Source organism: Agelaius phoeniceus, chromosome 5, assembly GCF_051311805.1.
Source record: "Agelaius phoeniceus isolate bAgePho1 chromosome 5, bAgePho1.hap1, whole genome shotgun sequence".
Classification (NCBI taxonomy): domain Eukaryota; kingdom Metazoa; phylum Chordata; class Aves; order Passeriformes; family Icteridae; genus Agelaius; species Agelaius phoeniceus.
The window spans coordinates 26,270,240-26,285,396 of NC_135269.1; the positions used below are offsets into that span (position 1 = coordinate 26,270,240).

The following is a 15,157-nucleotide window of genomic DNA, read 5'->3' on the forward strand; positions in this document are numbered from 1 at the left end:
CTACTTTTCACTGTTTGGAAGAAGTTTCTGAAGCTTTCTTTCCATTCTGCCTGACCTAATTTCTTTAAGTTCTGCCTGTGGTAACATGCTAGCTGGGTTCTCCTGCCTTCATGCTTACCTCGTTCAGGTGATGGCAAATAATTCTTGTTCAGTCAAGCTGTTTAGCCACAATGCTTAATGCTTAGTTGTAAAGCTCAGCAATAATAGTCCTTGGCTACCTGGAAGAGACTAACATTGAGATTAGCATGTTAATGGGTGCACAGAGCACAGCAGACATTGCTGGTTGTGTTGCCTCTTTATTGTAAGAGTCACTTGACACACTCCATCACAAGGTCTGGCCTTGGCTGCCTTTGCCTTTGCCAGACTTGAAACCAACATCATCTAGCTCATGTCTGCTTCAGTAGTTTTATAGGGCTCTTTTTGGTTTTGTTTTTAATTTCAATCATGACCACTTTGCTATTTCTTGAGAACAAGGCTGGCAGGGGAATACTCTGTTTTATCCACATTTTAAAAATCCTAATTACTTTTTCTTTAAAAAAAAACCCTAACAAACCACATTTTGAGCTATGTCTTGCATTAAAATAAATCCCACTTTTTCTGTCAGAAACAGATCTTTTGTCATCTGTGACAAAGGCCCCTGCAAAGTTGGCTAAGTAATGGGTTTTTGAGATATTGCAGCTTGGGCCTGCTCAGAAAAAAATAATGGGGGCTAGGAAGGAGTGTTGTTTATCTTTTTTTTTTTTTTTTAACTGTGAGCCTGATGGAAAAATAGCACATGGGTTAAGACCCAGGTTATAATGTACTTGCACAAAGGCCCCTAGCAGTGAATGCAGGGTCACCTTGTTCTGGCCTCCCTTGGGTCAGGGTGCTGTCACTGTGCCTGGCCCTTCCTTTCCATGGCTGGGTCACCCTTGGGAACTGATGTCCTTGGCCCTTGCATGGAGCTGGGGTTACCTAGGCATGCAGAATCCTGGCTATGAGGAAACAGGGAGGTGTGGAGAGAGGAGGAGAGACAAAACAAAACAAAACAAAAACCTAACCCAAAGAAAGGCAATCAAAAAAAAAAAAATACAGCAGAAGAGAGGCAGACGCCCAATTTCTCTGCTGGCTGTCTCCAAAATATTTGGTGTTTTTGTTTTTAACCACTGGGGCACTCCTTCCCCTCAGGACTTGTAGGGAAGCCTGGGTGCCCTGAAACTCCCCTGGCACAGCATACACGTGCTGCATCCACCCCATGCCCATGGCAGTGACACCATCTGATCCTGGCATCCCACTGGGCCTCCAAGGCACAGGGCCAGGGCCCCACATTGGTGTCACTGCTGCCCTGTCCTGACCTGCCTCCTCCCTGGTGCACAGGTGGCTTCAGCGTGCTGCCCACCACAGCGTGCAAGGCCATGGAGATTGGATTTGACAGCAGGACTGTCCGTGAAGCCACAGCTCCAAAATGCCATAAAGGAATGGAAAGGAATCCCAAATCCTCATCAAATCTGAGGAAGAAATGAGATGCCCTCAGTCCTGGATAATTATCAGGATATCCAGAAAGATAAAAGGCGCAATTGTAATATCTAGCATGATTGTTTTCAAAGCATCCACTGTAACAAAAGCCCTCTTCTCAGCCCTGTAAGGAAAGCTGGTCTCATTTTTCTCTTCAGACAGCATATTAGACGGTGACCTCTCTGATCTGTGCTTGCTAGCACCCTTGCTCTGTCAGTGAACCCAGCCTGAGAAACTCATTCGTGCCTTCTGGCCACCATGCTTACTGCATTACTTGCCATGCTGCCTCTTTATTCATTAATCCTTCCCCTCCCAGTTTTCTCTTCCTCCCCCCTTTTTTTTTTTCTTGTCAAAGCAAGGAGTTTTTAATAGCTAAAGAACGAAAACACCTCCCACGCCTTGCCTTAAAAAAGCTAACTCTCTGTCTTACTCACTCTTTTAGATTTGCAAACCTTTCCTGCTAGCTTAGATGTTTCATTTGAGGCACTGGTTCCTCAAATACCAGCATGTGAGTAGAACCTTAATGAACTATGTAGCTCCAATGACCTTGAGAGGACAATCCATGTGAACAAATAAATCAGAAGTGGAATGGACACCATGGGATTTTGCAGAGATGGAAAAGGTTTCTGGTTTACATTGTGATTTGATTGGAAGAATAAGACATTACAAAGGACTGTATTCCAGGATGGAGTGGTATCTCCCTCGCAAAAGAATTTTAGCAGTAGGCTTGAAGTTTTTCAGGGTGCTAAGGTCATTGTGATGCAGATGGATTGATTAAATAATCTTTGAAGGCTTCCTCTAACTCTGCTTATTCTGATTCCCCATGGTGAAATGGGGAAAAAGATAAATTGAAGCAAAGAACAATTGCTTTAGTCTTCTCATTTCCATGAGTGAAACCAAAGTGCAGTGTGGTTTAACTGTATTGTTTCAAATGATTTTTTTTTTTCTTTAAAACATATTAAAAATATCCTTGACTCCAAGATCACCTTCATCTGTGTGAAGCACTCTCTGCACAGATTAATTTTAGGTCCTCAAATTTTTTCATTACCAAAACAGAATGTCTCCCACTGTCTTTGTGCTGATTCCAGTATCAACAAGGATCTCCTGTGCTGTAGATTTGCATCTGTAGGAATGACTCCAAGGACCCAACTTTATAGTGTGCTGAAATAAGACCTATTTTGAACTATGAATCCAGCCATGGCTATGTTGAGCTTAGCACAGTTTGGTCTGTTCCTGGACTTAGGTTTGTACCCTGCGTTGTGCTCCCTACTGCTGGAGTGAGATTCCTAGCAACACCCAATTAAAACAAGCACTGATTGTTTACTCCCCATCACTGCCACTGCTTTGACTGCAGTGTAAACGCACCACTAATGACTTGGCCGATGGGAGGGGAAAATGATGTGTCAGAGCCAAGTACAGAACTAGGAATTTGGGCCACCAGCCAGGTGGTTAGATCACAGTGTGTGCCTCTAATGAAACACATTGATTTGTGACTCTTACAATAACATTTTTAGGAAATCACTTCACTGGGTATTTATTTTTGTGTTGGAGCAGCCTGGTCAGGTTGGAAAACTAAAGCAGACACTGTTTACAGAGCAAGAGTAAAATTTTAGGAGTGAGATTAATTAATCATTGGAATAACTTTTCTAAGGATGTGATGGGTTCTCCATCATATTCTGCTGCACAGTCAATACCAGGTAGTTGTATAAAATATGTGCTATAGCTCTGGTAGGAGTTCTGTGTATCACTAGAGGTGATTATCCAAAGTTATTTGGGTTTTGTTACATGTGAGAGGAGACTATGTTGTTGCAATGGTTCCTCTTGATGATAAAAAAGCCCCAGGAGTCTGTGGTAGTCATTGAGTCTGAGTGTTTGTGATTCTAAGTAGTAACAGACTGAGATCTTGTCAGTGGTAGATTTAAAAGTAGCAACAATTTTCATAGAGGGGACTACCAAATTACAAAGGCTCATTCTGCAGAAGTGGACGCCCTGCCAATCTAGTGGCTGATATACTGTGCTGTGATGATTTAGCGAGCTCAAAAAGAATTAAACCATCAATAAAATGACAGACTTGGTGCATTTCAAAGCGTCTGCTCAGATCTCATGGAATTTCTTGGCTACTACATGCTCAGTCAGACAGAAAGACATGGGGGCAAATCCATGATCACCTTGTAGTATTTCACTGGATGCCTCAGAAGAGCAGATGGGAATAGTGAGCAGTAGATAAGGTAAGCATTTGTCTGCTTGAAGTTTTGTACAGACCCTTTTCTGAACTGGCACCTCTTTAACATCCTTATAGATCTATGTGTAAATTTGAGGTTTTCTTGTCTGTTTACAGTTTATGGTTAGCTAAGTTACATAAATGCTATTTTTTTTCTGTGTGCTCCGGTGAACACATCCTAGAGTTTAAGTACTCTGTGAAAAGCAACCACCTAGCCTTATATATAATATATAGTCTTGTGTTTCCTATCCAGAAAATGAGACACCTAGAATCTCTAGTGAGTCCTCAAAGTCTTTGTTGATGCATCTGATTTTTTCTCCTTTTCATGTCTGCTTTCTGTGTGGTTTTTGAGTGTCTGACAACCATAAAGATTAGGAAAAAAATCCAGCCAACTAAGACTTGTTTTGAGAAAAAAAAAGAAGGGAAAAAAAAGTAGTTAGGTCCAAAGTGACTGACTGGTTTGTCCATCTTTAAGATGCATTTACTTAGTCCAGGTCAATCTTTGTTTATGCCACACTCTCAGTGTCTAGCAATGTAAGCTGATCATCTTAGAAACAGAATTCACCTTTAAATGTGCTTAGACTAGAAAAAAATATGCCTGGTGAGGTCATTTTCAGAGCAAGAGTTAATGCATCATGCAAACAGCTAAATAAAGGTTACAATCTGAGTGGAATTATTCAGAGCTCAGGGAGAAATCTGGCATTTGCAGTCTGTCACTGGGTTTGAGAAGTCTGGCTCTCTCCATGTCACTGTCACTCGGGAGACATCCTGCTTTCTGCGCGGCAGTGAGGGAGGGGACTGCGGCTCCAAGTGATCTTCCTGTAAAATCGGCAAAATCAGGAGCGGTGGGAAGTGTCATGTGCGAGGAATGTGGGGAATGAGGGGTGAGTATGAACCTGTCTTTGTCCAGTTTTCACAGAGCGACTCCATGGGTCTAAATAGCCACCCTTCCTGCTCTCCCTTCCTCTCCAGGTCAGCTGAAGAGCCAATGTCAGGATGGCAAATGGTCCCTGATATCCCTGGAGCATCGCTGCATGGGGGGCTGTGGGGAGTCCTGTGCCTCCTGGGACCCACCAGTTAAACACTGCAAGTTTTGGGCCCTATCTGGCAAAGTCTCCTCGACCTTCTTTTCCACCAACATCCCTGGGAGTTGAATTTGTCACTTTAGGGCAGGATATACCCAAGCCAGGGATAGAGCCAGGATAAAAATGCATCACTTGTCAATGCCCAGGCTTCTTTAGAGTTGGCAATCTCCACAGTGATGCTGTGCGATGATTTTGGGAGTTTTTGCATTTTGTTTCCTTGTTTTGTTTCTATAAGTCAGGCATTTGGCTGATTGCACAGGAAATCAACTGCTATGGGCATTCACTTCAATGGGCGTATTTTAAACGAGTCACCAGGGACTGGCTGCTGCTGAGTTCAAAGAGAAAGAGGCATCCAAAAACTCTAGCCAAGCTAAATGATGGTGGGAAATATCAGATACAAAGAGGAGAAAACTGAAGGCACAGCAGGGTGAAAGACAGATACAGTTGATTTTCCTGTCTATAATAGGTCAGATTGAGGTGAGGTTAATATAGAAAATTTAAAAAAAAACAACCAACCAACCAGCCAACCAAAATCCAAACCAAAACCAGATAAAATCCCCATAATTTTGCAAAGGGGAGTTTGTTGAACATCAGGAAACATGCTCCGGTGTTGGTGTTCTATGAGTTGGGTGCAATAATCTGGGGAAATTTAATGTGATACTTGACAGAATATTGTGAAAAGTGTTGGAAAGAATGGTTTCATGCAGGGTAGAAGGTGAGCGAAAGCCAAGCTCCTGCAATCATTCCTCTTTTTTTTCTTTTCCCAGTGATTTCAAGGGTTCCCATACTCAGATAATTCCAAGGGACAGATCCACGCCCCATTTCAGAGTCAAGGTAAAGAGTTTGTATTCATAAAAATGTTACAAAAAAAAAAACAACAACAACAAAAAAAAAAAAAAAAAAAAAAAAACCAAAAAAAAAAAAACGGGGACGGGGGGAGGAATTTCAAGGGAAGGAATAGCAGTCTAAACTTCGGTGTTGCTTTCCCCCAGCATACATGTGAGCAGCAGAGAGTCCCAAAAGAAGACTAGAGAAAGATTGCCATCTTCTGGAAGGATAAATATCTGCCATTATTCAGAATACTAAATCTTCTATAAGCATATTTTTTAAACCATAGCATATTTCTGATCAATTTCTCAACATGAATTCTTATTCATATTAAACCAATTCAGTTTAATTTCATCAATATATATGCCATGAACTCAGCTTTAGAAACGGACAAAGAATCTTGGGTTTTAATCATACTCTAACCAAGCTTAAAATTAGGAAGGTGTTAAGGATTATCAGTAGAGATGGACTTTATTTATTCTTGAGCTCGTAAACCAGGTTTTGTTTCTTTTTTTTTTTTTTTTTAACTGAACATTTAGAAGTTAAATTTAAGGTGTCCAAATGTGGATAGAATGCAAAACAGAAAGCAAAAAACCACTCTCCTTTTAAATGGCATCAGCTGTTGTTCTACCTACTCCAGTAAATTAAGTACATCTGTTTCAAACAGAACCCCTTTATTAATCAAAAACCTGCAGGCAGTCCATGGAGCACAGGGACATTCAGCATTGCTTTCAGTTAGTCCGTCTTAGAAACGCTTATCTACATTAGAGGAGTTTATGCAGCGACTGGGATTAAAATAACCCCAGAGCCACTGCCCATTCTGCTCAGGGCAGGGAGGGTCAGGAGCCCGGCATGGCACGGCCCATGTGCTGCCCGTGCACTCCTCCGTCTGCTGCCCGTGCTGTGTGGGGCTGTCACAGGCTGTGCTGTCGCCCAGAGCTATTCCTGCACTGCTCCAGCCTCTGCGCTCTGGGTTGGACACAGGGGATGACAATGGATGCACCACTGGTTTCCTCTGTCTTGGCAGAGCAGCATGCAGGGAATCTGCCTTGTTCCCTCCCAGTGGTGGTATGAGCTTCACCCGCTCGGCACTGGGCAAAGCGCTTGTGGGGAGGACAGGATGTGTCTTCCTTTGGGATGTTCCCCTCCCTGATGTTCTCCTCCCTTGCAGTGTGATTCAGTGCTGCTCTGCTCCACAGCTTTGAGTACCTTCTCGTGAGAGGTGGTGACATTCTTACTTTTCATGGGTTTCATACCACACAGGTATTTTGAGAACCTTTAAAGTTTCAGGACAAGAGCTCAGAGCTGACTTTGTGTCAATGTGAGTCTCTGTCTCTTCTTAGTAGGTTCCCAAATTCATCCAATGTGAACCAGCTGGGATTCCCAGTGTCCTTCACATTTTGGTAAAAGCTGCCACTACAAGTGACACTGACAATCTACCTCATTGTCCTGTGCTTTGACTATTGGTTTGACTTGCTGCTGTTTCAAACACCTCCTTTGTGGTAGTGATGCCATGGTGTCAGTCTGCCACTCAGCAGCTCTTCTGCTAAGGGGCTCCTTTTGGCATCGAAATTTCCAGAGCTGCATTACTATCTCTTCAGGGACTGAAATCCTCAGTCCTCAGAGCAGATGCAGTTGCATAAACTTTCCTCTCCCCATTTACTTTATTCTGCCCTTTCTGCAACTCCTGGGTGTGGCCAGGAAGATATCCTAGGATGCTTTTGGTCTTTGCCATTACACTGAGACAGTGCACAGTGCAAGGGGTGACCTGATGCCAAGGGTGCTGGCAGTTTCCCAGCTAAGGTCACTCCTCCCCTGTAGCATTGGCCAAAGCTGCCATCTTCCTTCATACAAGGTCCCAAATAGCTACCATGTGGGGATGGCTGGAATCTTTCAGTGTTTTAAAGAAACTTTCTACTCAGTTAATACAGGTCACTCTTCTGCACTTAATCCCAACCCGCTGCACCAATCACTTCCCATATAATCTCCCAGAACAGCTGTGCTCTGATTGCATTGTGGATTACAAAATGACCATTTTCCACAAAACAGCTGCTGATCAAAGGGATAGCATTTAATAATCACTGGTGAGGAGAAGGAGGAGGGGACCAGACAAAGGAGGAAGGGATTTTGCAGCAATTGGGTTTCTTGGGGGATATAGAGATGAACAAAACAGCAGACAAAGCGTGAGTCCCACTTCTGTGCTGTTCATCCAAATTAACAGGACTTCAAAGACTTGCTGCTAAGGTAAATTCAACTATCATTCCTTTTTGGGGCTATCTAGACATTATGGTTGGTTTCTATCAGTGAGTGCTTGGTTTTTGTGAAGGGAAGCTTTTCTAACAATGTTTTCAGGAAGTAGTTTAGATTTGCTTCTCATTCCATATGTCTTCTGCATCCTTGATCCACTTCCTACTTCTGACTCATTTGTTTCTTGTACTTTTTATGTCTTTTCCTTAACACTCTTCCTGAAATTATACGGCCTTTCAACTACTGTCATAAATCAACTGGAGAGAATATTTTTCTCACTACTGAAGATTTAAATTAGAAAGATGATTTTTGTAAATATTGTGAGTGTAATTTTTTTTTTGTTAAATAAAAGCATTAGCAACCTAAAACCTGATGACAGAAAATCTTATAATTAAGCATTGTTAAAAAACTGAAAAACTTTGTGTGCTGAAGGTTTCAATTTTCAGGTGAAAAACTGTGGTTTTGAGAAGAGCAATTTTGTCTGCAATTTCCTTTTCAGTCATAAGCCAAATTTTCCACCAAAAAACTTTCAGTGAGAAGTTTTCCACTAATCTTAGCCAGGAACTCTTCCTAGTAGGTGTCTTCTCTGTGAAAATGGTAATATTCAACATGCCTTCAAATCATGAAAGCCATTAGTTATGGCATCACTAAGATGTTACCATCTCCAGGGTGCAGAAAGAAATGTCCTGCTGAAGAGACAAAGGAGCCAGAGTACAAAACAACACAGGAAAATTTCAGGAGCAGAGTATTTTCTTGCTTTCAATGAGGGTTTTCAGGGTCAGGCACTGCTTTCTCAGTATGGTGAGATGCTAATAAGATCCTGCTTTTCAAGAGGAGCTTCTGCACTGTCTTTGTTGACCGTGTTTCCAAGCTTGCTGGGTAGCAGAAAAAATTGGTTCTAATTGGTTTATGTGTGGTGCAGTCACAGACAATGCAAAGCTGGGTCTGTATTATTTATAGTGATGTCCACAGAATGGTTTTTCTCACACGTTCAGCCTTGGGTGAGTCAGCCAAAGTTAAGTGAAGAGGACCCGCAGCAGGCAGTGTCTGTACAAGCTGAATCTATTCATGGGTAAATAGATTTTCAGAGTCATAAATAGGAAAGGGTGGGAGTATCTAGATGAAGTTGTGCCAAACATAGGGAGTGCCACGTGGGAAGAGACATGCATTGATTACATGAAAGTTGATGTGTGGGTAGATGACATCTAATCAATCTATGGAGTGATATTTTGGGGTTCTCAGGAGTCAGTGCAGGGTTTTGCAGGAACCCTAAAGTCTTCATCTTTCCTCTGAGTGAGAAAGTCCCCGATTCACAAACTGCTTTCTGAATTACTTTAAGTGATGAGATGAAATCAGTAAGAATGTTTGTGGCAACATTCACCCTTATAGGGAAAAAACCTTTGGCACTTTGTGTGAAAGCAAAGACGCTGCCATCCCATCACCCTACCAAATTTCTGATGTGCAGATGAGAGCTCAGGTGGAAGGTGCTGCTCTGTGGCTTGTACTTAAGATACCAGGTCTGGGTAGCTGGGTGTTCTCTCTGAGCCGGTCACTGCTTTGATGTGTGACCTTCAGCAATTTGGGAACATTTTCCTGCCTTTTCCCACTGAGAAATCACTATACACTCTGCCTCCCTAGGTGCAGTAATGAGCTGCTTGAAAAAGTGTTTTGGGACACTTGGCAACAAGATTTCTCATTTAATTGGAGAGAGCATTTGTATTTCATGTAAAGGCAACACATGGTATTGAGGGAAGTTGGTTAACAGTTTCTCCCTGTCATCTCTGAGACGGATGAATGTGATGTTCCTTTCGTTTTGCTCACGTGCTCAGACACCTCAATGCGCTCAGCCCTGCTATGTCACCCTCTCTTCCCCAGTACAGATATTCAGAATACTTTGCTGAATATGGTTGAAGCTGACCAGGTCCACTGCCCTGGCTTTCAGGGAATGGTTCTTCCATGCTGGGTGAGCTGTTGGGATGTTGTGAGGAAGGCAGAGTGCTCATAACCCCTCCCCACAGCTGCATGTTGGGAGAAGGTGGGATTCCTGAGGCTGTGTGGGACAAGTGGCTGGTATGATGGTGTCTCCCATTTGTGTGTTGCAGATGGAGCTGCTGAAGGGACTGCCATTGCGCCGTACTTTCCTGGCTGTCGTCCTCAACCTGCTGGCTCTCACCCTCTCCACCACAGCCTTGCTGGGCAGCTACTGGTGCACTGGGACCCAGAAAGTACCCAAGCCTTTGTGTGGGAAGAGCAAAGCCTCCCAGTGTGTGGGTGTGCCCATGCCATCTGATGCAGACACGAGCAATGTTTCCTCTGAGGACACGGTGCACTACAGCTGGGAGACTGGGGATGACCGCTTTGCCTTCAGATACTTCCACACAGGGATGTGGCTTTCCTGTGAAGAGAGCATGGAGGGGCCAGGTAGTGTTTTGCTCAGGCAGCCACAACTTGTTGCCTTGTATTTACTCCACAGAAGTTTGAAACTGAAAGGTAGAAGGCTGAGAACACGTGGGAGAAAAGTATTCTTCCTTTTCCTAGATGGTATCAGCCCTGTGCACTGGTGCAGTCAATATATTTCTGTTCTTCACTGGAGTGTTCACAGATCAGGGAAATGGAGAGTGGTTGTCTCTGGTGTGCCCTTTGGTCAGGAACAGGGCCTGTGAAGTGCAAGTGATGGTGGTGGTGACAATGACCTTATGATAGCACTGTTCATCCTGATGGGAATTTCCATGAGCCTCCTTTCCCTTTCCCCCTATCTCCATTCCTATACACAGCTTACTTCGTGCTCTTCAGTAAATTTGTGATGTCCTCTCAGAAATCTAAGTACAGTGATTTTATGCAGATGATAATTTTTAGCTATCACTGTGAGGACTACAATAGTTGGTGTTCTTAAATCATCCAACTGGGTAGTTTAGTGTTATTAAACAGAGACTGGGCTTTTCTTAAAAAAACCAAATAAATAAAACAGAGAAAGGGAATTACTACCTTATAGATACAGAGAAAACCTGGAGGATCTGAACCCAAAGGAACTAAAGCTAGGAGGTAAATTAACCTAAGGATTAGAGCTGCAATATTGTAATTGCTTTTAGGTTTTGTGATATTGTGACAGGTTTCATTAGTGATTTTTGACCATGTGGGACTAGCACTGTAAATCCTGAAGTGCCAGGGACTGGTTGTGCAACCTGTACTAGAACCCTTTGGTGCTTCCCTTCACCCTTGACTTGTTTCTGCCCAGACCTGCTCAAGTTGTCCTGCTGATACCTGTTCCACGCCAGCACAGGTGGGTGCTCTGCAGTGCTCAGATGCCCTTTACTGCATGGCACACACATCAAGGATCAGAACTGACCCAGAAGGTGGCCAACACAGAGATTTGTATCTAAAAATAGAGTGATGGAAGTCACTTTCACCAGGGCCATTCCCCTGAGCCCACCACCCTCCCTTCAGCTCTGCCCAAGTACAAATGTCTCACCTTCTTTAACCAAGCCATCCTTCCAGTATAATATTTTTCATCTCTGTGTCTGTCAGTTTGAAAATAAATAACTAGTGAAGAAAAGCAGACAGAAGGAGGGGTTAGAGCAGAAGGCAATGTGCTAGAAACTCTCATGTCCTCACAAGTGGGCTGCTTTTTGTTATGAGCATTTCCAGAAGGGCTGTGGAAGGAGATGTGTTTATTCATGACTGGCTTGGGTTGGGTTGTGTTTCCATGATGCGTGTGGGAATGAAACTACATCCCTCAACTGATTTCTCTAAACAACTTTTCTGTTCACTGGGCAGTCCTGGAATAACCCCAGTGCCTGAAGGAACAGAGAAAGTATGTAACATCTGGATCACAGCAGAACACGGGATAGAGCACGGGATAGAAGCACAGTCAGTCTCAGCCTCCTGCTTCCTGTAAATCACCCACCCACTACTGTGCATCTTTGAAGGAACTGCATAGACAACAAAAACAACAAAGAAGGGACTACTCTGAACAAAAGGAGTTTGAGTTAGCTGGAGAAAGGATTTCATTTTCAGGCTAATCGCGGGATCAGTTTAGATGAGCCATTACTGAATATCCTCATTAAAGTTCTAGGTGAAGGAGCAAATTGCAAGTTAATGAGAACCGCAGATGGCACTAAACTGGGTAGCATCCTGAGAGCTGTGGATGACAGAAGTAGCACAGGAGATTTGGAAAGATTAGAACTGGGGATAGAAATTAAGAAAATTAGATTCTTACATGAAGCGGAAAAGTCAGGGAGAAAATACTGTGCCAAGTGGAGGAGAGGACCCTCAAATGCAGTAATGCAGTATGCAGGGACAGAGGCTTACAGATAATAATGATGGACCCTCAGCTGAGACAGTAGTTTGCCAAAGCAAATATTAACACAATTTGTTGAAATAGCATGCCTAAAATGTGAGGACCAAGGACCATATTTCTGTATGAGTCTCTGCCACAGAAGGGGGACTTGCATCTCTGTCACAAAGTATTTCATTGGGGAAGTTCTTTTTTTGCTTTCTTCTTTGAGAAGCAGTGCTAGAAATGCTCTTCTGAGATTAGGGTGTGTGGGAATTCAACAGAAGTGATGGATCTGCAGTCTGTTACAAGCTACACCCTTAATAAAGCTGATCATCAGTAATATTGTGAATGAGTAGCAACAGATTTTTATATTCAACAGAGGCTAGAAAGATTTACAAATTGCTGAAGCTTTTTTTTTTTCTGAAAAGGTCATTTCTAGTTTTGCAGGAAAATGCTGCCTTCCCATCCTTTGCCTCAGTGAAGGTCTGGAAAGATAGAAAAAGACTGGAGGTGAGAAGGTTTGATGGGTGGATTCAGGGATGAATAGATGTATGCACTGAAAAGAGAGTGAGATGAAGAGATTCTCTTCTCCCCTGTGTTCCCTGCATTGTTTTATAATAAACTCAAAGCTTTGGTTTTGTGTTTCAGAAGAGAAATGCCGCAGCTTTATTGAGCTTTCACCACCAGCAGAGAGAGGTAAGAGCAAATCCCTCTATTTCACTGTAGCTGTACAGTGTGCCTCCTAGGGACAGGGACCTGCAGCATTTTGCCTGTATGGGGACAGCAGGGTGGGTCCCCAAAGAGCCAGGTAAGAAATCCTGTCCTTCTGGTTGCTAAAGGAGCAAAGATTTCCTCCCAGATGCTTGCATAAACCACTGCCATTTGTGAAGTCAGTGCTGGAAACCTCAGATTCCCTCCAGTATGAGGTGGGATTTCTCTCATGTTGTGAGTTGCCAGGTCTGGAGTTGTCATCTTGCTGTAGTAAAGGGGAACAGGATGGATACAGCCTCAGGGCAGCCCCTCCTACACAGGCTACATGTTAACTCAGTGCTTCAGTTTTGGGGCCTAATACCATGAATCTGGAAGCTGAATCACCTCTTACTTTGTGGTAAGTGAACAGGATATCTGAAAATTACGCTTTCAAGGTGAAATCCCTGCCTCATTAAATACAAAACTACATTTGGGGAGAAGAGATCACCCCTCCTGTCATTGTCACATGTTTCAAATCACTCTGTGGATAGCTTCAGTATACTTTGATGTACATATGTACTAAGTGTACATATGCTACGGAGATTCTACTTAATGAAGGCTTTTCAGTTGGTGTGGGCTTGCTAACTATTCCCTGAGATGCAGGCTGGAGACAAGTCATTTCAGAAGATGTTCATATATGAAGGGAAAGGCCTGGGGTGCAAAGCCTGCCACAGCACTCAAACCCTGAAAGCAAGGGTGTAATAAATGCTGGGGATTTGCAGGCACCATTTTCACCCCTTCCTGCACAAAGTATCACCTTAACATGACCAGTGCAGGTGCTGTTTTATGGCTGGGTTAGCACTGCACAAGGGGGTGTGACTGCTGACTGTGGGATGGGCTGGCTGAGCTGGGTGTGTGCAGAGCAGCTCCACAACACACAGGCAACATTACAAGACCAAATTACACATCATCACTGGGAAGCTTAGACTCACAAGGAAAATGATGCAGAGGTCTCTGTGTATGTGTGGTGCCTGCAACCTCCAGAATGCTTTTGACAGTTTGACCTTTAATGAAATATTCTCCTTGATGGTGCTGCAGCAAGCAAGCCAGCTCCTTTAAACAGGGAATGCAGCTCATCTATTTCTGCTAAAGAGCTGGTTGACTCTATGGCACTAATGATGTTGAGTATTCAAGTCAGTGCCACATTAATGAGGGTTTTCTTCACACTCCCTTTCCCCAGCTGAATATCTCCTCTACAGCCATTAATAGTTGCTAACAGTAGTGTTCACAGTGCTGCTTCATTTGTCAGATTAATGTTTCTTCCTCAGTGGATCCTGTGCTTTTCCACAGCCCAGCATTACAGAGTGCCTTTCTTCATCCTCCTTCAGTTCTTGCTGCACAGCTGTAGAACTCAGCTCAGCTGTATCACTTAAATCCCACTCGAAATCCCAGCATGGAAGTACCTGCACTCTGTTCAAGGAGCAGGGTGGGCAGTCAGTGTTACTGCCCTGGCTGGATATCAACCCCAAGGGACACACTTTCATTTTAATTGAGGTTTCAGTGAGAAATACAGGGGTGCAAGAGGCTTCCTGAATTCCAGAGGCCATGTCCCAGACAGTCATGGATGCACCATATAGTTCTTAAATAGTTGAGTCCCAGGTTAAAAGTTGTTTGCTTTCATTGTTGTGATTAGAGTTTGAATGTGTTCATGGCCAACCTATGACCATTATATTTTATGCTAACAGTCAACAGATTCCCTGTCTTTTTCCCTTTGCTTTCCTCCTTGCTGTTTATGAATGGTGCTGGCTTGTTTACAGAGGCCATTTTAGATCAGCTCAGCTCTGCCATGCTAGAGGAGCCAAGCCATCCTCTGTGACATGCACTCTGTGACATGCACTCTGTCCCCTCCAGCACCTATTGATCCCTTGCTCATAGGCTGGGGAAATTGCTTTTGGGTGTTTGCTGTTTTCCTTTGTCCCCTTCTATCCAAAGGACATCCTTTCAGGATTGGGTTGAGAGAGGGGAATACTCTTCCTTGAACATGGTTGCATCCTGTATTCCTGGCAGGAATCCTGTGGCTGTCACTGGGATCAGAGATGCTGTACATCAGCTTGCTGCTCATCAGCTTCATCCTCCTGATGGTGGAAATTCTGCACACTGGCAATCCTGTCTGTGGGATGAAGCTCAATGCCTTTGCTGCTGTCTCCTCAGTGCTGTCAGGTAAGTGTATTATTGTAGTCTTGGAATCTCAGCACTGGAGAGCTTGCTTTTCCACTCAAGGCTGAAGTATGCTGCTCTGGCTCCTGCTGTAACTTC

General features: G+C 43.6%; 1 protein-coding gene across 6 annotated transcripts in view; it reads left to right on the forward strand.

Moving 5' to 3' along the window:
• GSG1 (germ cell associated 1) overlaps nt 1–15,157 on the forward strand; it is a 105,605-nt gene that overhangs the window by 87,973 nt on the left and 2,475 nt on the right. For 3 of the 6 annotated variants that reach the window (XM_077178668.1, XM_077178666.1, XM_077178670.1), the window contains 4 exons: nt 5,568–5,634; nt 9,978–10,296; nt 12,800–12,847; nt 14,909–15,061. In XM_077178668.1, coding sequence (XP_077034783.1) covers nt 9,978–10,296; nt 12,800–12,847; nt 14,909–15,061 — 520 coding nt within the window. In that variant the 5' untranslated portion in view covers nt 5,568–5,634. Of the gene's footprint in view, nt 1–3,309; nt 3,723–4,424; nt 4,600–5,567; nt 5,635–7,823; nt 7,873–9,977; nt 10,297–12,799; nt 12,848–14,908; nt 15,062–15,157 lie in introns of those variants that run through there. The other 3 variants (XM_077178667.1, XM_077178671.1, XM_077178672.1) reach the window with 3 other exon arrangements.